This window comes from Notechis scutatus, chromosome 2, assembly GCF_049901735.1.
Source record: "Notechis scutatus isolate UNSWTSFEM ecotype Mainland chromosome 2, rNotScu1.2, whole genome shotgun sequence".
NCBI classification, from domain to species: domain Eukaryota; kingdom Metazoa; phylum Chordata; class Lepidosauria; order Squamata; family Elapidae; genus Notechis; species Notechis scutatus.
This window is the reverse complement of record NC_142010.1, coordinates 118,322,383-118,348,253: the sequence shown is the minus strand read 5'-3', so window position 1 is coordinate 118,348,253 and position 25,871 is coordinate 118,322,383. Positions and strand designations below refer to the sequence as shown.

Sequence of the window (25,871 nt, the reverse complement as noted above, 5' to 3'; positions counted from 1 at the left end):
GGCCAGTCCCTCTTTCTCAGCCCAACCCACCTCACAGAGTGCTTGTTGTAGGAAATAGAAGGGGAAAAGAGTATTAGGTACTGTATGTTAACTGCCTTGAGTAACCTGTAAAATAAAGGCAGGGTACAAATTGAATTTTTAAAAAAATCTAATATTTCTCATTTATATAGAAACCAGGCTGGCACAAACCCTTGGAAGGTAGACGACTTGCCTGTGGAAGTTGTGAATCCCTTTCACAGACACATATGTTTTACAGTCCATATGTCACGAACTGAATTCAAACAGTCTGTGACAGTCCTGAGGCGTCTGGAGGAGACCAGATGTGTTGGAAAAGCTAAGAAAAGGGCCCGCAAGGCCCCTAGTTCTGTGGTTCCAGTTTCTAACAGCTTCTTCCCTTTTCTAGGCAACAGTGAAAATGGCAACAGAGAGTGAACTTGGCTATCGCTCCCTTTTGGACTTCCTACTTTGCCCCCACGGCACAGTTTCTGCACCAGGGGACATGAGCACGGATGAGGCCCAGGAGCTGGCTGGAGCAGAACTCTGCAGGGCCTCATTCAGATATTATTGGACAGATTTTGACTGCCGCTGGGCTGGAGCCACCTTACCACGAGGTGGTTTGCGATGGTTGTGCAAAACATGAGTGTGTGTGTGTGTGTGTGTGTGTGTGTGTGCATGCGTGCGCACACACCCGGGAAAGCGTTTGTGTACAAATAGACACATATAGACATATAGAACCTATAGCATTTAAAGGGTAGATCTGTGACCTTGCTAACATCGCCACATAAGCCATTGTAATATTCCTAGCTCATGCCTCTTGATGTTCTGACCCACACTGGCTTCCCCAGTTGGGGCACCGCCCTGAGACATCCTCCCTCTGCCTGTTCTGTGAGCTTATCGTGTCTTCTTTCCACACCCCATAGGGGATTTTGAGAGCGAGAGAGCACGTAGCCTTGCGCCTTGTGCCATTCCGACATGCTTCAGGTGGATCCTCAAGCAATGGTACTTGTGTCTTGCCACAGGGGGCAAGCTCTCCTTGTCCTTCCTTCAGTGTGCTGTGTCCAAATATCAGGTGGAGTTGACGGTCCAGAGGACGCCAATCAATTACCAGAAGAGCCAGAGACAAGTGTAGGCCAAACACCTGAAAACAGGTAGGGGAGCCAGCTGAAGTGAAGGTCACATTTAAAGTCTTGAGCAGCGAAGACTCCTGGTCTCGGCAGCCATTTCCCCCCTTTTTGCTTATGTTCTTCACTGACCCTGGGTTGCTGTCGCTCAGCTGCATCATGGTTGCGGAACTCAAAATTGTCCCCCCCTCCTTTTGAGAATCATGGTCTGGTCCCAGGTGTTCAGTTCTACCGAAGACTTTGCCTTCTGTCATGGGCAGGATCAATATGAGCAGCCTGGGAGGGGGTGTCTGGATGGCCTTCAGCACTTCCCATTTCTCCTCCTTAGCCTTGAGCGAGCAGCCTGAATCCCAGGAGGTGAAATGGGGAGTACAGGAACTAAAAAAACAAACAAACTTACTTAAATGTTTTGTTAAATGTGGTGCTGAGACCTACCATCCGTTCTCTACTACAGCATTATTTGGGGAGTGCCTCCTAGAGAGCCACGATGTGACTTGCTGGGAATGTGAGAGGAATACCAAGTCTTAGGGATGGGGGTTTTGTTTTTTTCCCCAAACTTCGTCACCCTTCAGCTGTAGGAAGAAATGCCCAGCCAGACGCATAGCAAAAGCAGATCAAACTGCCACTGAGACTATTTTTGTACAAAGTTTACCCACCTGCCCTAACAGAGTGGCAGATTTAAGTTATTGTTGCCAAAGAGATGTAAAGAGTTAACTTTTACCAAGGCATCTTGGGTGAGGGTGGGGGGGACAGCTGGGGGAAGAAGGAAAATAATAGCTTTGGGATGATTTTGTTTGTTAGATTTTGATTAGTTCAAGATTTAGGATAATTGTGCAATGTGGACGGTGGGGTAAAATGGAAATGAGTCAGAGGCATCTTGCACTTAGGAGTTGTGGCTTATGGGGACTATAGACCAGTCACTGGCTTTGGAAATTGGGTGGTAAACAGACAAGAGCAAAAGGCAGCTGGTACCTACTGGGCCATTTCCTCACAGAATCAGGGGAAACACCTAGAAAGAGACCCCACAGAGCTGCAGAATGTCTGTGCGTTGTGCTTCATTGTGCTTCCAGTTTGGAGTATGTTGTGACTAAAGGTGGCAAGCTTGGCACTGGTACTGATGCCCGGTTCTGGTTCATGAGCACAGCTTTCATTTTCATAGTATACACAGCCATAGCCATGCACGAGGCAATGATTCATCATCCCTCCATTAGGCAGCGTTTAGGTGATAGTGACAGCCAGGTTTTATTTTTTGGCTTACTTTCTCCTGCTACTCACATCAGTTCCAGCCAGCTGGAGAAGTGTTTCAAAAGGTGCAGTTCTAAGTATAGATTTAGTGGAGCAAGACATCTTTAAAATGCTGCATGCTTTCAGCCGGTTATGTTTTCTTCCTCCAGAGTCAGAATTCTTTCTATGTCTGACATTTCTTGCTAAGACCCTTCTGGGAGTTCTGCTTTCTTTGTTCAAAGAGGTATTGGGTGTGAAAGGTTACCATGATCTGTTCACAGCCTTCTTGGGTGGTGGAGACTTATATGCCTTTTGCTCCACTCCTTCTGAAGCCCACCATGAGCAACACAGATGCCCATGTCTCATTTCACCTGATGCTGGTTGATGAACCCAAATGAATAATACTTGTCCTTCCTTGGACTACCATATACTTCCTTAGCATGATCAGAACACAACAGCCTGCTTGTTGGTTTAGGGCAGGGCTCTCCAACCTTGGCAATTTGAAGACTTGTGGACTTCAACTCCCAGAATTGGGAATCCTGGGAGTTCAAATCCACAACGCTTCAAGTTGCCAAGGTTGGAGAGCCCTGGCTTAGGGCACTCTTATTTGCTTTTTTTGGAGAGCTCCTGAACCAGAGGAGACCCTGAGAAAACGAGTGCCAGGCTCCAGTATGGAGCTGGATTTAGAGACAGGATTCCTGTTTCTTCTTGTTCCCCCCCACCCTCTTTTTGTTGTTGTTGTGGTTGAAGTACTGGTTTAATTTTGCTGCCAACTTGAGAAGGAGGCAACACTGGAGCCATGAGAACCTACACCAGCAGCTATTGAACCCAGAAGTCAAGGAGAGCTGAAGGAAACCTTTGTATACTTTGCTGTCTGCATTTTGCCCATTAACATCAAAAGAGAGATACGATGAACTGTGCACCTTCCAAAATTTCAATCCAAGTAAATCCTTCTGCCCAATGGAATGTGTGCAAACTATAGATGTTTTCTAGAGAAGGTGTCATTTATTGGCCTCTATGGCTGAATGCACTTTCAAAATATTTCACTGTCACAAATCAATTTGAGAGCAGCTGGGATGTATGCCATAACACAGCTTTAGTGGAACTCTCCCTTTCCTCCCTCACTGGGTGCCAAGCACATCAGCATTGTCTGGAAATGGAATCTGGTGGTCTACATTTCCCATCCACTCTCCATCCTCTGCAAACCAAAATGGTGGTTATATAATTCTCTTGAGCATTCGAAGACTGGAGCTTGGATTATTTAGGACAGGCTGGATGAGGAACAGACAGGTTCTTGGCCTCTTGATAATGAAATTGACTAATGAATAAAAATGTACTGGAGCCCAAGGTAATTCTTCAGACATATAGCTCACTAACAACCACTTTTATGGGGTGGTGGTAGAGGTAAATATCTTGGTCAGAAATAATGTAGCCATTGAAATTCCTAACTAGACAAAGATTAAATAATGAATGAAATTCTTGATTTTCTGCAATATACCTAGTGTTCTATTTCCTTCCCCAGGCTAGTTTAGAAGAATCCACAGGTGTTTTGGAATACCAGGCTTGTAATAAATCCCAAACTGCATCTAAGACTGCTATTACCATCCTTATCTGAGCAGCTTTTATATTGCCCTCTATAGAACTGCAACTTGTTAAAAATGCAGCCAGCTGCATTTTCCAATGGGATTCATCCCATTGGAAGTCCCTTTCCCAAGCTCCCAAAGTAAAAAAGGGAGATATTGTTATAATTGATTTCTTCCTTTTTTTACATTCTCAGATCTGTTTTTAGAACCTGGAATAAGAAGAGTTGAGGACTTAATAGGCAGGGGCATAAAGGCTGGACCCACCCATGGGAGGAATCTTTGCTTGCTCATTTTATACAGAGCATCTCTATGATGCTGTCACAGCCCACTCACCTTGGCTCTTTTTTCCTGTTTCTTCCATTGCTGTTTGAATTTTATAAACATCACAAGTGTAAGTGAACTTCAACTTTTTAATGGCTTTGACATGTGCTGTCTGCTGCACTAATCTGTTAGGCACCATGCTATTCACTCTTATAGATGGATACATGAAAAATTGCACTAAAATGCACTTTCCCTGAAAATGAATAAACATTTTAGCAATAACTTGAAATAAAAAGCACTTTACTCCCAACTTTTAAAAAGACTAAAGGGGGAGGCTGCATTTTTGTTCTCCTATCCATATAGCTTTATGTCTATGTCCTTCCTTGTGTATGTGAAATATTGTAGAATGTGCATAGGCTGATTAAGTAGGATACCAGTCAAAGGGTGGTTTACTTTTTCTCCCTTCAGGCATTTTACTGACTGCATCAGAAATTGCAAACTAGTTGTTGTTTTTTTTTAAGCTGATCTTCTGTTTGAAATGGATCAAGTTGAGAGCTCTACCTGAATTCAAATCCAGATAAAACTCTCCTTCAGATTGTGTCTATGGTCAAAGAAAAACATGTGATGTAGGCCTAGCCCTTTATTTACACAGTAGTGTTTCCCAACCTTAGCACAATTGTAAAATGTGTGAACTTTGACTCCCAGAATCCCCAGCTAGTGTTGCTGGTTGGGGATTTGGGGGAGTTGAAGTCCACACATTTTAAAGGAGCTAAGGTTGAGAAACACTGCACTACAACATGTAGCTTTCCATCCATTGAGCTGAGCATCTAAAAAAAAGGTCTTACCTAAGGTATTTTTGTGTGTAGCAACAATTGATTAGTACCTGAAGCCTCCAGTCTGAGGGCACTCTGTGCATTTGGGAACATTGTTCTCATAATTCTGCATACTTCCCATCAGTTCATCTTACACACCTGGCAAACCAGTAGAATGTTATTGCCAAATGGAGAACTCTATTCCGTGTTTGGGGAATGTAACTGATATCCATCTGGGCTGATGTAACTGGTGAAAAATGCCTCTGCCCCCACTCCCAGAGGTGAGGGAATCCTAGGGCTTAACAGATACTGTCATTCCAACTGCATTTGGATGTCAAAAGCTATCCTGTAGGTGCAAGGATAAGCCTAAATATACCCTTGCAATGCCTGATAAAACTGAAGACAGAGCAGTAGCAACTTTGTTAAGATTTCCAGTGGCTATTTCTGCCTTGAAATAATGGGCATGTTCTGAACATGCCAATTAACACACCTTTACAATCAGTTTGTATTATATTCAAATCAAGCAGATATTTACGGGGCATGTATAGTTTAGGCTTCTCTGATACTCTGGGGAATGCAAAAGACTCATTAATCCTCATTGTTCTGCGATTTGTTGTTTCCCCTTTTGGCATACTCGGCCTATTATTTCTTAGCCTTGGTTTTTCCCCTCTGCAGCACCATTAATTAATGCTGAACTGGAATAATTTGTGGATGGCAAACAAGGCTGTACTACATAACAGCCAAGATAGCTTGGGAGGGTAAGTGGGTTAAGGGTGCTCATGACCAAATATCCATTATCTCTACTGGAATGGCCCAGAATGATCTGGTCATGCTATAGTATTTGCTAGGTAAATACACACACCCACTCTCTTTAAAATAAATATGAAAAAGTGCATCCTGCAAGCTTCAGACCAACCCCACCCATCACTTGCTTGGGAGCCTTCTAAGCTCCATCAGAACAAATGGATCAGCAGTGGGGTCCTACCTGTTCCACCACTGGTTTGTTGATCGCATGCCCGCAGCTTTCCACACACCAGCTGAGACCTACAGTGCCAATCAGATGAGAGGATAAAGAAGAGAAAAGTGCAGGGGCAGGTAGGAAGGCCGATCCTGCCCTTTTCTCTGCTTTCTCGCCCTAATCACCTGAGGCTTTTTTCCCCTTCCTCTCAGCTAATCCTCAGAGGCTTTTTTTTTTTTTTTACTACTGGTTCAGGTGAACCGGTGAGAACCGGTAGCATACCACCACTGAAATGGATCCAACCTCCCAACCTGGACCCCCTTTGGTTCCTAGTCCCACTCACTTTTAGAAAATAGCTCTCAGCATGCCACACGATGCCTGGAGCTTCTGAAAAAAAGCTGTGCACCTCAGCTTCAGAATAACGTGGATAACAAGGGAATCTCCTCCCAATTCATGAGTGTGATGAAGAGGAAGGAGGACTGGGATTCTGTTTTTGAAGTGTTCTAGTATCTGAAAGAGCCAACGCCAAAGACCAAGAGAGGCAGGAGGAGAAATCTGACCTAGAGTTTTAACATCCATTTCTGAACTCAAGAGAGGGAGAATGTATGGCAGGGGGCTGTGATTTGGACAATATGGATCTTTCTTGACTAAAAAACTATGGTCAGGCAGTGGTCCATACATGTGTGGTGGGGCTTGGAAAAAAATATGAAGCCCATATGCCAATCTTATTTTTTCTATAATATATAGAAAGTGAATTTTGCAAAGTATAGGTATGCAAGTTGCAGGATTCACACAAGTACGGGACTTAGATTTATTTCAAAGAGTGCAAAACACCCTGTGGTCTGAGAACAATTAACCAGTGGAATGGCTTACTTCCAGAAGTTCTGGGTGCTCCATAACAGAAGGTTTTTAAGAAGAGACTGGGCAGCCATTTGTCTGGAATGGCATAGGGTTTCTTGCTTGAGTAGTAGGGGGTTGGACTAGAAGATCTCCAGGGTCCCTTCCAGCTCTTATTTTCTATTCTGTATTCTGCTACTGTGGTGAACAAGAGACTAGAACATAAGATGCATTTAAGAAAAGAGTAATAAGCAAATGTGGCTTAGTAGATCTTAAATCTTCAAAGCCCAAAGAGACAATCCTCCCTCCCTTTTTGCAACATATCTTAACTTGCCACAAATTAGACTTTTACTACAAGAGACTCTTCTAAACAGGTGTGTGTGTAAGTGCATAGAGACCAAGCAGGCAAGGTTCTTAAAAAAAAACCTCCTTGAAGGATGCTGCCATTATTGCATTATTAACCATAAAGCAGAAGTTTGGAAAAGTGATTATAAAATCAAATAATGTTGGCTGCAGAGCTGTATGGTCGTTTTACCTCTTGGGCAGGTTTAATCCAAATCCAAATCCAACATTCATTGGAAAAAATTAAAAGAAACTATCCTCCAAGATTCTTTTTTATTTATGAAGAGAAGCCTCTTGGGGAAATAACAAATTTAATGGCAGGAGCACTGTTATTCCTTATTTTACCATGGGGAGATATTTGGGAATGAGAATTGAGAAGAATTTGAGAAGCAATGGGTAGATCTGTTCCTTCTTGTAGACATTTCAGGCAAAGCAAAAGGAGAATTTTACTAAGAAAAGGCAGGTTACTGTTGAGTATTTCCAGATTCTTAGCACCTCTTAATCTCATTGGGTTTCACATCCTCCCAAAATATTCTGTGTGATGTCCTGCACCTGCCTGGATTTTCAGCAACTATCAGGCGGCATTGGTCCACATTGGTACATGCAGGAATGATGGTGCTGGCTTTGGAAAGTTGAGTGCTGCACCCATGCACCTGGGGGGGTTTTGTGTGTTTTGTGTGTGTGTGTGTGTATGTTGTGTGTGTGTATACTCATTCTTCCACATCAAATGAAATGCAAATCTGTCAGCTACACGGTGTGATTCTAGCTTGCCACTGCCATATTCCATTTTCTAAGGCAAAAACAACCAGTACCATGACAAAAGAACAGGTACAGGAAGTAGTTACAGCCCAATTTGCTCTCTAAGTTTCATTTCCTTCATTTCCTTATCTAGTTACCTTTGACAACGCTGCCCCTATAGGTATATGGTCTATAGTAACAGACAGCTGTCAGCCCCTGAGAGACTGCATGTGGTCAGAACTAGAGTTATGTTTTGGGTTAATGATCTTCTTTGAAACAGAGAGAAATAGAGAGGGGTGGGCTATTTACAGTGTATTTTATTGATACGGGTCATAATTGCTGTATTTTTTATCAGTGCTGAGTTCCATACAGCTCCCAGCATGTGTGTCAAATATCATTGGTCCAATAACTATTAAAAATAAAACATTTTTAAAATAACCTAACTTTTGCTTGTTCTCCTCCATCTGTGTGTTTTGAAGACAGCAGGAAATAATGAAAATTATGGATGGTACAGATTCAGCCAGAAGTCTTGAGAGACACTGAATACATCAAACCATGCAGTGCAGTAGTGGTTTGCAGATAAAATGACTGACCCTTTCTTGACTAAGGCGTCAGGTAACTGCCAGACAGAAAAAAATAGAAAAATACAGGAAAATTGGCACCTGCATCGCTATGCTTGTACTGCAAAGCAGGGGTCAATATACCGCTGTGAAAACTTCTTGAAACAGCTGCCAAGAGGGGCAACACACTGGCCCAGGAATAGTTGTGATCACTTTTTCAAAGCCAAATTGCCACATAGCTCTAATAGCTTATTCCTTTTGTGCACAAGAGTGACGGAATTAGAAACAAGTTACTTTCCTTCTCCAGTTGATGCCAATGTCCTAAGAGGTGAGAATGTCGAGTTGGGAAAAACTAGATACTTTCAAGAATTCAGAGGCATGTCCTCAAGAAATATTTAGTAGGTTTAAAAGCTAGGACCAAAACTGGTTGAATTTGGTAATCCAAGACTAGCTCTATTTCTTAAACTGGGTAGGAATAAAGCATGGATTACAGCCACTGGATGGGAATTATACAGGGATTTTTTTTAAAGATGGGGGCAGCATTTATTATTTGAAACTTTTATCACTTCCAACCAAGAAATAATAAATTATTATTCCTTCCTACAGCTGTGTAAATCGGGCACTGAGACTTGGGCTCTAGTATTATTTGAAGCTTGTTATGGAAGCTCTTTTAATACTCCCCTTGATGCATCATACCAGAAAAAAAAACCTTCATTTATCTAGTTTCTTACCATAATTTCTTTTGATGTTGAGAGCCAACTCTTGTTAAAATGTTCAATCATTTTCTGATCTCAATGCCAGTGTATAGGTAACTAACTGATCAGAGGTTCAGTGTTTCATATTTTGGAAGGCTAATTTCACCGCAGGAGGCCACAGCACAGTAAGCACCCCTATCCACAAAAGGAATAAGCTATTAGAGCTATGTGGTGATTTGGCTTTGAAAAGGTGATCACAACTATTCCTGGGCCGATATGTTGCCTCTCTTGGCAACTGTTCCAAGAGCCCTTGCACTTTTAATACTAGGGTCCTCAGCATCAGTTCTTAGAATATCCCACCACTATTGTGGTTATCATTAGCATGCATGCTAAACATTTAGCAGGGCAACAAAGGGAGAAGGTAACATTCAGAAGGTAATATTCCTAATTGTGTGTAATTCTTTCATTGTTACTAAGAGCCAGCCTCCCAATGGCTAGTCACCGTGGTTTCCAATCAGGCTCAGACTAGGTACTCTGATACCACAAGACTTTGGCTAGTCTGCTGCTGCTTTTCTTGTAGCAAAAATACTGAAAAGTCACAGGATAAATTCCCACATCATGGAACTTCATGTGTCTATAATTATGTTGCTTATTCCCGAGATCCATCACATATACCAACTTGCTCCACTTAATTTTTTTTATTTCTTTATTTGATAAGCCACCCAGCTCCAATTCCGATTTTAACTGGAAGGTGTACACCATATCCTTATCACGTTGCATTAGAAATTAAGAGTTAGGCATGGATTGTTTCTAACCTTAATTTCACACAATCAACATGAAGGCAAGAGGGTCATATAACATTGTTCATCTGGGAGTAAGTTAGTTAACCAAGAAATGAAGTATCGGCAGAACAAACACCATAAAACCATCACTGCCTAGGAGAAACCTCTTAATCTTCAAATCCTAACAAAAGACACTCTTGAAGAGCATAAGCTGATCAAGTAACACTACCTAAACCAGCTTTCCCAATCTACTGCTCCCCTCATGGACTGGGATTTCAGTTTCCAAAACTCTCAGCCACAATTCAGTTGAATTGCTCAGATTCATCCTCAGCTATGTAATTGCTGTGCCAACATATACTACAGTAACCATTTCCCATTTAGTCAATCAGTCATTTATTTCATGTTCCTGGGCCTGTTTAGGAGAAATTATTTAAACAGTTCAATTAGGGTGGGGAAAGGATATCAAAAACCAATGCATTTTAAAAGTGACTATGGTCAATCTTCCCTTGAAAAACCCTCTCCCTCATTTGCTATTGCAAGTTTTATCCTACTTTTGACTGAAAGAAAAAAAGCAATATTAGGCTCCATTTTCTGGCATCTCCTACATAAGATGTTCCCACAAACCTTCCCATTTTCATACGGCACTGGGCACCTAAAAAAAAACCCTGAGGTAATCTGAGCCTCAGCTAGCCCGTTCTACTTTCTGATTCTACTGGATAGCCCATCTTGCAAGAGCCAATGTTTGGTTGGGAATCTTTGTATCTTTTGTCTCTCATTCAGTCTAGGAGCTGACAGCCCTGCCACTCCTCAGCTCCATTTGGCAAGCTACAGTTCCTATTTGCCTTGAATCATCTAAATCAAAGTTTCTCAGCCTTAATAACTTTTAAGATGTGTGGATTTCAACTTGCCAGCCTTGAGATGGCGAGAACTAAATAATTCCACAGCAAAGGGTGGACTGCTGAAAATATGTAAGAAAAGAACTGGTCTGAGGGAGGAGCAAAGAAAGGAACCAAAAATCAATCTTCCTCCTTAACAATAATAATTTGGCAAAGTTTGACTTTTTAAAAAATGCATACGCAACACACACACAAACACAGCAATTTTTCAAAACAGTACAGTGTGGCTGGGAATCTTCATTATACTTATGTGGACAAAGACCATAAAATAAATGATTCAACAACTGGAAAAATGGTTTTCAAGAAAGCACTGTAATAGAGGAAAGATGCAATAATAAAAAAAGCAATTGTAGCACATGTGATAAAAAAACAAGGCCAGTGAGTTTCATCTTTTACATAATTTTCCTTAGGATTGTGGCCTTATCTGAACTTATTGTGGCCTTATCAGAGTTAAGAGATTTTCTGTAACTGGTTTTTAGCTAAATTGCTTTATATAAAAATATAGATTTAAAGATATTTATATTTGTGCATCATAAGCCACAGGGAAACATACAAGTCATGATGGAAATGCTCACTAACAGTCTCCACGTTTGCATGGGAGACTTAAACAGGATCTACATGGCATGCTAAGCCACAGCTTAACTTTGATTTTACTGAATAAACCACAATGATTAAGTTCAATCAACACATTAAGCCAGACAATACAATTCTGGGCTAAGTGTATCACGGAAACTAGTCTTGATGTTTTTCAGAAATTGAGAACAGAGACCACAGAAACTATGATCACATTTGAACTTGAATGATTTTAATGATAAAATTGGTAAATTTATATTTAAGGCAGCTGTGACTGCTTTTTAAGAGTCACTGGAAAAAGCAAAGCAGCTGCAAATGACTTCCGGTTGCACAAAGGATCAGATGAGGGAGGCTATTTAATATTTGGCCAAAGTTCACACCAAAAGCTTTGCCACTTTTAGAGGAAAAAATATCATTATTATCATCATTCCTTTCTGGGAAGAAAAAGCAGCAGCTCGATATAGATTTTGTACAGTCAGCTGGGGGCTACTATTATGTGGAATAAGGTAGAAGTTTGGATCTATCATAATTCATTAGGATTTCAATAAGAATTTAAAAGAAAGAATGGTTAAATGGCATAGAAACAGACACACAGCTCTTAAAAATTGACTGCTAATTTGCCTCTATCGCTCCATATTTGAAGTCAAATGTATTTTAGGAATTGGGTTTCCATTATCACCAGACTCTGGCGCTATAACTGGAATTCAAACAGTAAGAGCACCCCAAATAGTGGGTAAGTCCAGTTCCATTTTGATAACTACTGTTTCCTAGAACTACTCACTAATCTTGGGGTACATAAATACAAGGAGCGAGCTGAATGGTCTTTGTTACATCTTACCAGATTTTGAGAGCCAATAGGACAGAACATAAGAAAAAAGCTTATTTGTGACTGAATATCTACTTGAGAAGGCAAGTGCAACTTAAAAAGAAAAATTAAAAAAAAAAAAGCTTAGTAACAGAACAAAGGACCTTTCAAACAGCATTGACCCAATACCAAGGCAGAGGTCAAGCTGTCTTAAACTAACTTGTTTTGGCAGCAGAAGACACACCTGCACCAGTCAAGATGTGTCAGTAAGAAGACAGAGCAAGGGTAGTTTGGGCACTGTAGGACTAAACCAGATTTTTAATGGTCCCTCCTTGGTCTATTTAAAGCTACAGAGAAATGAAACAAATGCTCGAGCAACAGATGGTGCTAGTTGAAAATATTTCTTTCCTGCATAACATTCCCCAACCACCTTAAAATGCTGGAAAAGGTACCCACAATAATTTGGCCATCAGTGGGCCTTACCGCTAAAGGATCATCACAGACAAGCTGAATAGATGTAGGGCCATTAGGAGAGAAAGGACCATTAATAACGAAGTGTCAAATCGAGACAATTGCTTTGAGGAGCCCAGCTCTTCTAAACATCGATTCAGTAAAACTTTTACTTTTATCCAGCAAAAGTCCAATGCAAGGTAAGGAGGGAGCTACCAAGAAGCGCTTTGGAAGATTCAAGTCCGTGTCAGTTCCAAGGGTTGAGTGAGCAGGACCCAGGTCGTGCGTTTCATCTTAGGCAGCCCCAAAGCTTCTCTTGACAGCTCTGAAGTCCTGTTCAAATCCATAGGTTTTGATAAAAGGCGAAAAAAGATTTCCAGGAGAAATGTTAACTGACAAACACAAGACCACTGCAAAACTGCCAGGTCCTTCTATCTCCATGGCTATTCTTAAAACGTTTATGAACGTGGCATATAGCTGCAAAAGGCAAAGAAGGCAGGGCCTGCTTTCTGGTCTATCTAGGTCTCCCCTCAATATAGCAGCGTAGCATCCCTTTCAAAACCCATCGCTCTTTAAGGGTCAAGTTTCTCTTCTATTTCTAATGAGCAAAAGGAAAAGCACACCAGCATTGCCACTTAAATGCTTATTTAACTACCAAAACAGAGTTGGAGGGAAAGACACGTAAACTGTACAAGGACCTCACAGAAATACAACACAGGTGAAAGGGAAATCAAAAGGTGCAAGGTACCCGCCGTAACCCAACATTTCTGGATCAGCTGATGAGAGGAGCTGAACGATCATTTGTCACCGTTGGTTTGAGCTGGACGTTGGCAAAAGGATTCCTGCAAAGAGAAAGCAAAGCATAGTTTTAGCCAGAACTGTTTCAGGACACAAGTGGTCTGTATTGACAAGGACAACAAAACGAAGTGGAATGCAGGGATGACGCAAACACCAAACAAAGATCACTACAAACATAGTCCCCACCATAGCCAAAGAAACATCATGTCTTCACAAAACAAGCAACACTATGAATCTTTAAACAATGGCTTTGCCTGGAAAAAGTCTTTGGCCTAAATGCCAAGATTCAGTGACAAACTATCTCAATGTTTCTTTTCTCCAGCCAAGCTTAAATGCATGGAAGACTATCCAGAACATGGACAGATGAATAGACACTGCTTTGTGTCATGCAGAAAACAACACACACATACACAGCTGTAAGTAGATACTGTCCACTTCACCCTTCCCTGATCACTCACCCACAAATATGTTGGACAACAACCACCATTAGCCCAAACAAGTTAAAAGCAATATGCATTGCAGCCAAACACACTGGGAGACATTGGCCTCAGGTCAGGTGATGGGATTGGAACGTAGGTCACAGTTGCCATGGGCATGACACCAGAATATGTCCCTCCTCTTATTGAAACAAAGAAAGTAAGCTGCTTTCTCAGAAAAGTTATTTTGGCGGGAAGACACTGTAACTCTCTTTCAGGGGGAAGGTTGACTTTTGTCTTTGTTTCCTGACCATACCTCATTCCCTGTTGCTATCATCACATGATTTCCACTGTGACTGTAATCAATATGCATATCTTCTCAGAGAATTTGGGTATCACCTTGTCATGCTCCACATTATTGAAGCGTAGGAGAGTCACAGGATACTTATACTGGCTCCGGACTATAAAAAAATCTGCTTGCCTGTATTACAACAAATTAGATGATCAGCGACTAGGACTCTTGGAAGAAATGTTCATGGCAATGACAGCATGCCCCAGATCCAGGAAACACAAAGAGTTTACAGCCCATGAAATTTGGAACAAAAATACAAAAACAGCTAAAGAGCTTAGAGTGCATACCTTCAAGACATAGGCTGGTACTAAAGGTTCTTCTGATCAAAATATGCATGTTCATGTCAATCTTATTTTTATGGATTCCTTTCTCAAGAAAAGAAAAGTGCTCTTCTATTTTAAGACAGGCAATGTAAGAAAAAATCATCTACAGTTCTGATAATTACTGAGGAGCGTAGATACATATGCAGCCAAAGTAACACCACCCATGACCAGAAGAGACATTTGAAAAAGGTGGAGAGAATTCTGACATTTGTGGAAGCCCTCCGTGTCCAATAGCAACAGAAAAATCCTGGACCTCCATTCCCACATATCTTCATGGGGACTGAATACACTCAGTGGATAGGAGTAATGGATGACTGGCAGAAGAAAGGAAGAATGGAATGGCTCATCTTGAAAGAAGTCTTAGCTGGTTGACTGCAGTCAGGAATGTATTTATTTATTATTTTTTTCAATCAACCAATAAGCATAGCACCCATCTCAAGCCAGTGACTCTTGGGGGGAGGGGGGTGAACAATCATTACATTATTCTAGAAAGCCATATTCTATTGCAGCTCCAGCTTGTTCGTCCATAAATTCAAGCCATATGAAAGTAGAGTGCCACCTCCCAGTTAGAATTCTAGCTTTTCTACCAGTTGGTCAATCTTCACATAAAGGAGGAAGAACCTGTAAATTATTTCCAGGTCTCCTGAGCAATCAAACTATTACCAGATTCTTCTTCTCCACCCCACGTCACCTGTTTATATATATATATATATATATATATATATATATATATATATATATATGTATATGTATATGTATATGTATATGTATATGTATATGTATATGTATATGTATATGTATATGTATATGTATATGTATATGTATATGTATATGTATATGTATGTATGTATGTATGTATGTTTGTTTTCTTAAGTTTTCACGGGTACTTACATGTATGGTATTCAGCTTTGTTCGGGTATTTTCCCACGTCATTATAGTTGTGTTTTTAAAGTTGTAGCAACGTTTTGGCAAAATCTCATCTGCCATCATCAGGCTTCTGTATTGTGTTCGTCTGTGAGTCAGACTTTCACAGCCGTTTCAGTTTTAAATTTGGGGCTAGCCTACTGCTGTGCCAGAATAGTTTTTTCTTCATCCTGATTGGTTGAGAGTCTTGGTCTGTGTTTATTGGTCTTGGAGTTGGTGTGTTCTACTTGATTGGTGTTTCTAATATCTTCTGTCTGTTTTGTGGCTTTTTTTGTCTTGATTGGCTGGCAACATTGTGTTCCTGTACTGGAGGCTTTTAGCGCAGCTTGGCTCCGAGGAAATGGATGGCTATCATTTATTAGGAAGCTAGGTTTCATCTGGGTGCCTGGTTGGGGTGTGTTTGAGCTGGAGGTATCAGGGGGGATCTGTTTGTGCCCAGGTGTTTGCCTGGCTTGTAGTGTGGAGATTTTTTTGTTTGTGAATGCAGGCTTCCAAATAATCGACAGTCTGGTGGAATCATCTGCTTGTAAGTTTCGACATGGTTTCACTATTCACTCAAGTCCCGATAAAAGAAACTCTTGAAATCATCAAAAATAAATACCAACTAGCTAAACACCTCATGGAACGAGCAGAACACTGCTTAACCAACACATATTTCATATACAAAGGACAAAGATACAAGCAAATTGAAGGAGCCCCTATGGGATCACCACTGTCACCTATCATTGCAAACCTGTTCATGGAAGAATTTGAATTCAGAGCCCTAGCTAATGCCACCCACAAACCCAAACTATGGTTAAGATACATCGATGACACATTTGTGATTTGGCCCCATGGAAAAGAAAACCTAAACAATTTCCAAACACACCTAAACAGCACACACCCCAAAATCAAGTTCACCATGGAAACGAAAACAAACAAACAACTATCATTCCTAGATGTACTAATCTACAAAAAAACAGATGGCACACCAGGACACACCATATACCAGAAGAAAACACACACCAACCGCTACCTCAACACCCAATCCCACCACCACCCAGCACAGATAAACTCCGTGGCCAAAACACTAATCGCCAGAACCAAACGCCTGGCAGACAAGACACACATAAAGACTGAACTATGCACCCTGACTAAAGTACTGACATCTAACGGCTTCCACAAAAGCAAAATCACCGGCTTGATCCACAAAAACACACTGAGACATAATGGAGACCTAGAAGATGAACAGACCTATGGAACAGCTGTCCTGCCCTACATAAGAGGTACTACAGACAAAATCAGTAAGATACTACACAGGCATCACATCAAGACTGCCTTCAAAACAGACAGAAAAATAGCAGCCATCCTAAGAAACCCCAAAGATAAAATTGACCTGGAAAACCAAGGCATATATGAAGTCCCCTGTGCATCATGCCCTGCCACATACATTGGACAGGCCAATAGAAGAATAAGTACCCGCCTGGATGAACACAAAAATGCAGTAAAAAAGCTGGAACACACTTCCTCACTAGTCCAACACATGAAAGCAACAGCTCATAGCATCGACTTCAATGGCACCAAAACCCTAGCCACTATAGAAAACCCCAGCCACAGAATTATCAGAGAAGCCATAGAGATTGAAAAAAGACCTGAAAGCATGAATAGAAGAGATGATTCCACCAGACTGTCAATTATTTGGAAGCCTGCACTCACAAACAAAAAAATCTCCACACCACAAGCCAGGCAAACACCTGGGCACAAACAGATCCCCCCTGATACCTCCAGCTCAAACACACCCCAACCAGGCACCCAGATGAAACCTAGCTTCCTAATAAATGATAGCCGTCCATTTACTCGGAGCCAAGCTGTACTAAAGGCCTCCAATACAGGAACACAATGTTGCCAGCCAATCAAGACAAAAAAAGCCACAAAACAGACAGAAGATATTAGAAACACCAATCAAGCAGAACACACCAACTCCAGGACCAATAAACACAGACCAAGACTCCCAACCAATCAGGATGAAGAAAAACCATTCTGGCACAGCAGTAAGCTAGCCCCAAATTTAAAACTGAAACGGCTGTGAAAGTCTGACTCACAGACGAACACAATACAGAAGCCTGATGATGGCAGATGAGATTCTGCCGAAATGTTGCTACAACTTTAAAAGCACAACTATAATAATGTGGGGAAAAACCCGAACCTTGGCAACGTTTCGGCGAGGTCCCACTTGCCATCCTCAGGCTGGTGCTTTTGGCTTCGTGCCAGTGCAAGCAGTGTGTGATCGGAGCTGCCGTCTCTCTATAAATACTGGTGGTGGGGGCTGGTGTGCTGGGCTGGTTGGCTGTGCTGCTGCCTCTTGATTGGTTGATGGAGTTAATGTGGGTATAATGGGCTGTGTGATGGTCTTGTGAGTTTTGTTGTGGAGATATTCTGGATCTTATGCTGTAATCTCCTGGGTCATTTGTTTTGTAGTGATCTTTTTTCCATTAGCTTCTCATGTTTTAATGGCTTGGGTAATGGGTTGTGTGATGACCTTGTGAGACTTATTGTTGTGATATCCTTGGTCTTGTGCTGTGATCAACTCCATCAACCAATCAAGAGGCAGAAGCACAGACAACCAGCGCAGCACACCAGCCCCCACCACCAGTATTTATAGAGAGACGGCAACTCCGATCACACACTGCTTGCACTGGCACGAAGCCAAAAGCACCAGCCTGAGGATGGTGATTGGGACCTTGCCGAAACGTCGCCAAGATACTCTTAATACCCAAACACACCTAGACCTACATACACACACACACATATTGCCCACATACAAAGAAAACATTGCTTCCTCCAGAACATCTGGCATCTTATTCAGAGCAAGCTGCTGCTCTCCCAATCTTTATTAACAAGTAACTGTTGTGGGTCTACTTTATTCTCAGGGCGGGCAGGCTGTTCTACCATGGACTAATCTAGAACCAGGCTGAGGTTACAGAGTGATGTGTGGGAGACACTTCCAGCCAATTACAAATTACATTTCTGATCTTTCCTGGCTCAGAGAGGCTGGAGGGGGCGTTGCATCAGCTGTTCTGCAAGAAGCAACAATTCTCAGAGTGTGGCTCAGCTGCAGAGAAATTGTGTTTGAAGACTGTCCAGACTGATTGGTCTTTGGCCAAAGAGAACAGATTTCAGATTCTACAGTCTTCTCTTTTAAAATAACAAGCGGCCGACTTTCTCTTTAAGAGACACAGCTTATCTGAGGGATAGCCAATGCACTATACACACAAGCAATTTGCCTCTTTGTAATTTCTGTTCTTTTGGGCCACACAGAATTTTTCTCTAAAGACACTGATAGAGGGAATTACTGCATAAAGCACCTAAAAATAGGAGGAGGGGGGGGGAGTTCATATTTGGCAGCTCACTGATAGGGATTTGAAGACAGTTTCTGGGGACATTAGATGGAGCCTCTTCAGAGTCATTCACCAAGGCAAGATTTATACTGTACCCCTATTGGTGAAAACTACATGTACAGCATGAGTGGAATGTTCCTAAAACAAAGTATTTTATTTTGGTAGTAGCATCATTTCATTTGATTTTCTTTATTTTTTTGCTCTGTTTTGTGGGGCCTAAAGAATGTCAGGTTTTCTTTTCTTTTATATTCGTGACAAGAAAGCAGTTGGTCTGAATGACTGTGCAATCCTGTATGTGTCCACTTAAAAATATTCCACTGAGTTGAATTAGGCTTAATCCTGTGTAAATACAGGATGGATGTTTGCCATAAAAACAGGCAAAATCACTTTCCACTGAGCAAGATCAACCTGAAGCCAACAGAAAGGAGCTTCTGTGTTCAAAGAAAACAGGTGGCCCACAATTATTTGCAGAGGAGAAAGAAGCTCAGGGATTCATAAGATAGTATACAAATGGATGCTTAGTGTAGCAGCTATATAGTCAGGGTGAGGAGCTGAATTACAACTCCTAGCAGCTCCTTCCCACATGGCCAATAAACTGGGATCCTGGGAGACACAGTTCAGAAACATCTGGAAATTCTAGTTTCCCCATTCCTGGCAACTGATGCTTGGTGTATGAAATGGGCAATTTCTTATTAGAAGGCCAGGGGGTATTGCTTTGTCTAATGCTATTGGGGATTTTAAAACCAGTAGTGCATTATCTCTCTTTAAACCAATTGTAGGCACTAATATGCCCAGGACACCTACCTAGGTACCTGCCATTCTCCCTGACATATCATTAATTAAAAAAATTAAATAGGAAGATGGCAAAGAAGACAATAACTCTAATTTCCAAGAATGTTTCTAAAGACCAACAAAATAATATAAGCTAGTGTAATATAGTGCATCCAGCAAGAAGCAACAACTTTCCCCAGTTTGTCACACCCACCACAACAGACCATTCTTCTGATGGTTGTCCTTTAAGTGTGCCCTTGAAGTTCAACGTGCCCATCTCTAAAGGAAAAAACACACCACCTATTTCTGGCCTAAACATTTCATATATTTCTTCTGAATGCAAGCCTGCTGATGGCCTCCTCCTTTTGTCAAGACCGACTAAACAAGCAGCCTATATTCTTTTGTAAGTTTCATAAAGCATGATTCCATGAGATAAATTCACCCCACATATGTACTCTTTTCTGGGTTCAGAAAATCACCTGGTACACGTTATCCAAGTCTGGGCCTGTTTGTTCTAAATCAGGGGTGTCCAACCTTGGCAACTTTAAGACTTGTGGACTTCAACTCCCAGAATTCCTCAGCCAGCTTTGCTGGCTGAGGAATTCTGGGAGTTGAAGTCCACAATTCTTAAAGTTTGCAAGGTTGGACACCCCTGTTCTAAATCATCAACAGAGAAACAGAAAACAATAAATGACCTGGCTTCCTCCTGGATTGAATTGATGTATGGAGATTTAGCATCTAATTCTCACAAAAACTGACCTTTACCAAGGGGAACTTAAAAATGAGCACTCTTGTCCACAGATCTCCAATGTCAAACTCAACATGTCCACCACTGCTGTCTCAACAGTAAACACTCTATGATGGGGGAAGAGATGGAGAAATGTTCAAGTCTAAACTAAATTACAGGAGAAATTGGCTGATGGCACCTTTGTAGTTCAACTCTTATCAGCAGAGATTCTAAGAAAAGAAAACAAAGCTATTCAAAGAAATCCATGTTATCCTTAAAAAATCCATATGCAAGAGCATAAGAGGCTCTTTATTTATGAAAGAATGTCATCTTCTTCACTGCCCTCCATGTATGCCTAAGATGGCGATACAGTGGAAACATCCCGAAGTGGGCTTAGCACTGTTGCATCTAAAGCAATGCTGGGTATTCTGTAACTCACATGCAAGTCCTTAAATGTATTTTCTGTGGCTCTGCAGTTCACAAAACCACTTTGCCAAATTTAGGAGCGATTGATTTTCCCACCAGGTTTGAGTAGGAAACCAAAGGGAAAAAAATTCCTTAAATCTACTGGACTTACATGCTGCTACTATATTATTATTATTATTATTCATTATTATTATTATTATTATTATTATTATTATTATTATTATTATTATTATTATTATTATTATTATTATTATTATTATTATTATTATTATTATTATTATTTTATTTATTTAAAATACCTCTCTGCACAAGATGCTGGGGGGAAAAACCCTACTTATTCCGATGACATCCTCATATCCATTAACTGCTATGTTTCCTGTAATATAATGTAAAAAGAAAAAAAAAACAGCTTATATCCCATAAAAATGAATCTCAATGAAGGAAAATGGAATCAGCAGCCAAAAAAAGAAGCAGGGATTCAATTCCACGTTTGGCTGCTGTTAAGAGGCTCGTTTTTCTGATCTCCTGCCGTGTTGCTCCCAGGTTACTGAATATGCTTCATCAGGAGCTGCATTTCTCCCACATTACCTCTGGGTTTTGAAAACTTAGAAAATACACTTCTTTCATCAGGTTTTTGATTTGTTAATTGAGTTTAGCATCAATTTTAATATGGGTTTATATTATGTAAATTTATGTTTGAAATGAGTTATATTTGCCATTTAACACTATTTGCTAGACTAAAAGGCAGAGTGGTCCACTTTATCATTTTGGCATCTGGCTAGCCCCTTGTGATGTCATGAGACAACTTCTGCAATGCAAGTACCAAAGGGATGGAGTTTGCCTCAGGGCATCCCAAGGCAAACAGTACCACTTCTCCCTCCTCCTCCAGATGCTCATGGGGAAAAAAATGCTGGTGTATAAATCAATTGATTATGGTCCTAGAAGAACATCAATCCTGCCCAGACCAGTAATCTTTTATTAATAAAACAACCATGGAGAGACATTCCCTGAAGCAAGTTTTTATAATATTATGTTAAGATCTGGGTTTGACTTAGATTCGGTTGAAAATATTTATCTGACCAAAATGATACTTCCTTTGCACAAAACTGTACAGCATTTCCAAATAAGTGTTTTCATTCTACAGAATCACGTATCTGTGGGGGGAAAAGCTCTAGAAACCAGGAATTACTGGGTAACTGACAAGAGAAAGCATCTCCTCTTATGCTTGTGGCAAAAGAAAGTGTAAGTTTGAGAATGTTTGCTAATCAGTAACTGGTCTCCGGTTTGCTTTGCAATGTAATGTTTCTACGCACCAATGCAATAGCTAAATATTAACTGCAAGATATGAACAAATAGCACGTGGGGTATGCACAAAATCATTATTCACATGCCTTCTTTTAAAGAGGCCACAGCTGATAATCTGGAGGGATCTATAAGCATTTTATGCTGTTCTTAACTTATTGCATACTGTCCCAACTCAGGTGGCTGCAGTTACCTAACTTTGGCTGGTCTCCAAAGAGGCTAAGTATCATCAGGTTAATATTTGGATAGGAAACAACCAGGAGACCTCCCCATTTTATACTGGGAAGTTTTTTAAAAAATAGAAGACACTGTAAATTACTTATGTGTTATTGCCAAGAAAAAGATAGGGGTCATCCCAGGTGGTCTGCAGAAGCAGTAGCCCAACATCTCTTTAGTGAGAGACAAAGAGAAGTTGGGCTTGCTGTGCAGACATAAGTAGAGCAGTGGCCCTCAGCCTTTTGGGCACCAGGGACTGGTTCTGTAAAGAGAGATTTTTCCAGGGACCGGAGGGGGCGTGGTTTTGTGTGCTGCCTTCATCCCACAGATGGGGCTTCGCTTGTTTGCGCGGCCCAGTTTCTGCCCTGCCACAGATCGGTGCCGGTCCATGGACCAGGGGTTGGGGACCCCGGAAGTACAGCATCATTTCTCTTTTGGATCCATTTGCAACCAGTATGGCTCTTTATTTAAAAAGGGCTGTTCAGTTCACAGCAGCAAAATTAATTATTCTATTTTTAAAGCATGGGGAATTAATATTTCCTACTTAATTAATGCAGGAACTTAAGGTGACCCCTTCTCTCCCCACAAGGGATGCTAAAATAGATTCTTGAAGCTGAAAGGGAACAGAGAGAGAAAGTATTGAAAATTGTTCACACTGTGACTCACCAAGGAATAGTTAACTATTTTTGTAATAGCAAATGAGAAGGGAGGGAAAATGTGAGAGCCTGACAGATTTTTTTTTAAAAAAGCGTATCGCTGCTGAGCAGAGATGGAAGCCAAGATGGAGGACAGAGAGCCATATCTATTTTATTCTCACAACCCTTTAGTCCTCACCTGCGTTTCCTTCCATTTGTCCTAGGGCTTGTATAAAAGTAGCTGTTTGCCAGCATGACTTCCACGCAAGGCTAAAATTGCAGAGGGATGAAGGGCCCTCTTTTTAAAATAAAGCATTCCTTATTTTATTTTATTTTTTTGTCTCACACTGCCTTGTTGCTAAGAATATTGAGGCAAAAAAAAAAAAGACTGAAAACATAAACAGTTTAGAAGAAAAAAATGGCTCATTACCTTGTTGGCACTCTCCAGCATTCCCTCACATACAAAGGGAGCTTTTATGTGGGTACACACACACACACACACACACACACACGCCATTTGATAATTTCAAGTTTACATTCCCATCCCTGATAAAGGTGGCAATAGGCAATCTGTAGGTACAAGGTAAATTCTCTTTTCTCACAACCAGATACCCGCAACTGGAGCTGTATTGTCCTAGGACAAAGTCCTGGCATAAAAGACATGAAGTCAAACAGAAACACTCAGAAGGGAAGGAAAACCAATGACCCCAAACCCAGTGTATTTGCCAACAATATTATAGTAATCGTGGAAACCAGAAACCCCCAGTGCCCAGATTTAAAAGCTCGATGAAGATTCAAACCCAGGAGCAATGTAGCAAAAAGAAAAGGCTGTGTGGAAAAAGAAGACCCAAGGAAGAGAAGATTTTAAGGTTGGCTGATATAAGTGTGGATTGCAAAGAGAGATTTACTCCCAAGATCAGAGGTGGAAAAGGAACCATTTCCATTAGCCAAAGAAAGGTGATGAAATTCCAACTAGTGCTGCAAGCAAATTGAGCCATGCTCTGAACTGACCAGTTATCTGCAGAGAATGGAACCCTTCAACAGACTATCTGCAACTGTTCAGCCAGTCTTAAGTTTTCTTATGCCCTCCATCTCCATCAGTGGTTCCATATGCACCAGCATTTAAGAAATCAGTCCAGAGCATTCTTAGGAGTGAAGTGTGGGGCAGAGGGAGAGCAGTGGGCATGTGGAAAAAAAGACGATAAACTTACAACTACTGTATACACAGTCAGGGATACATCTCAAAACCTGGCCACTTCAACATCCGGGCTGTAATGGAAAAATAGAGAGGCTGTTTGTAGACCAGTATGTGGTAAACACGTATAGTCCATTCTAATGGAGAGGAGAATAAGGGTGGGTGAAGGTGGAGACTTCACTGATAAGGCCCCTTAAAGACATACCATCCAGTGGAGAGAGGTTGCTTGATTAGATGTCAGCTAGTTCGGACCCCATGGGCCAGAGTTCACTTTTTTCACCTTTGGCAATTTTAATTCTTTGCCCGCAAAGTCAATGGCAAGAGAATTAAAGGGAAGGAAGAAATGAGCTTTGTTTTTTTCTCTCTATTGCCTCAGGTTTAAAAAGAGATCACTATGTCCTGGCTTCTTGCTAGAGAAGATATTTCACTTAACACTCTTCCCCATAAACGTAAAGTTTTTAGATACATTCTTTAAAAAAGCAGCCACCTTTTTCCTGGGTCTTCGTAACTTTCCAGGTACAGGTAGTCCTCGACTTATGACCAAAATCTCTGTTGCTAATTGAGACATTTGTTAAGTGAATTTTGCCGCATTTTACGACCTTTCTTGCCACAGTTGTAAATCACCACAATTGTTAAAAGAGTAACATGGTTAAGTGAATCTGGCTCCCCCACTGATTTTGTTTGTCAGAAGGTCACAAAAGGTGATCACATGACCCTGGGCCACTGCAACGATCATAAATATGAGACGGATGCCAAATATCTGAATTCCGATTATATGACCATGGGCAACAATTGTAAGTGGGAAAAACAATCATAAGCCACTAGCATATTAACCACATGAGGAAAACTGGATGTAGCCTCCCACAAAGTGAAACCAGGCTGCGGTGGGATTATTTTTGATTACCACATGGACAGCAACACAGTGGGGATGAAAATAAAAGGCTAGATTGTCCCAATATTATTGTGGGATAACGCAGACATAGCTGAACATATTGTACCTTTAGAAAATCCCCAAGACGCTCTTCTATAATTCTTGGACTTTCCCACTGTGCTGCCCTCCAAATATCTCAGATTTCAAACTCTACATTATAGAGCCAGAATGACTGAAGGCTGGGTATTAATGAAGTTGCAGTCCTAAAGATTAGGAGACTATGCTCAACAGAAATATAAACAGAACTGTTTAAGGTTTTTTTTTTACCTTTATCAAGTTTTATCTTTAACTGCAATTATTAGCTGTGGCTTAGGTTCTCCTGCAACAAACTCTGAGGTTCTAATGATCTGATTCTTGGTAAACACGCTGACATGTTTCATGTTGGGCTTGTTGGAAAGAGTCTTCCACCAGATGCTGGTGATCAGAATTAGAACAGGAACAGCTGGTTAACCTGTATAGATTCCTGTCCTGAGTTTGAGCAAGTCTCTTTTTCAGTCTCACTTTTTAATATGTAGAATGGGAATAACAGTAATCTGCACTCTCACAGTGATGAAGAAATGACTGAGCATTAAAGGGAAATTGAGAAAATGGGGATTGGGCCAAGAGCCTTTTGTATTATAAATACACCAGCAATAACAATAGGACTTAGACTTATATACCACTTCATAGTGTTCTATAGCCCTTTCTGAGTGGTTTACAGAATCAGCATATTGCCCCAATGAACTGGGTTCTCATTTTACTGACCTCGAAAGGATGGAAGGCTGAGTCAACCTTGAGCCAGTCAGGATCGAAACCCAGACTATGGGAAGAGTTAGCTTACAATATGGCATTCTAAACCACT

At 41.1% G+C, this 25,871-nt stretch overlaps 2 protein-coding genes across 14 annotated transcripts in view; one reads left to right on the top strand and one right to left on the bottom strand.

Annotated features, from left to right (window-relative positions):
* LMTK1 (lemur tail kinase 1) overlaps positions 1-8,319 on the top strand; it is an 84,839-nt gene extending 76,520 nt beyond the window's left edge. For 10 of the 11 annotated variants that reach the window (XM_026675743.2, XM_087955983.1, XM_026675746.2 and 7 more), the window contains one exon: positions 404-8,319. In XM_026675743.2, the coding sequence (XP_026531528.1) occupies positions 404-432 (29 nt within the window). In that variant the 3' untranslated portion in view covers positions 433-8,319. The remainder of the gene's footprint in view (positions 1-403) is intronic. The other variant, XR_015747703.1, reaches the window with a different exon arrangement.
* A 2,783-nt stretch (positions 8,320-11,102) lies between these two features.
* The window catches only part of BAIAP2 (BAR/IMD domain containing adaptor protein 2), a 173,793-nt gene continuing 159,024 nt past the window's right edge, over positions 11,103-25,871 (bottom strand). For 2 of the 3 annotated variants that reach the window (XM_087955986.1, XM_026675749.2), the window contains one exon: positions 11,103-13,479. In XM_087955986.1, coding sequence (XP_087812112.1) covers positions 13,410-13,479 — 70 coding nt within the window. In that variant the 3' untranslated portion in view covers positions 11,103-13,409. Of the gene's footprint in view, positions 13,480-24,115; positions 24,174-25,871 lie in introns of all 3 variants that reach the window. The other variant, XM_026675750.2, reaches the window with a different exon arrangement.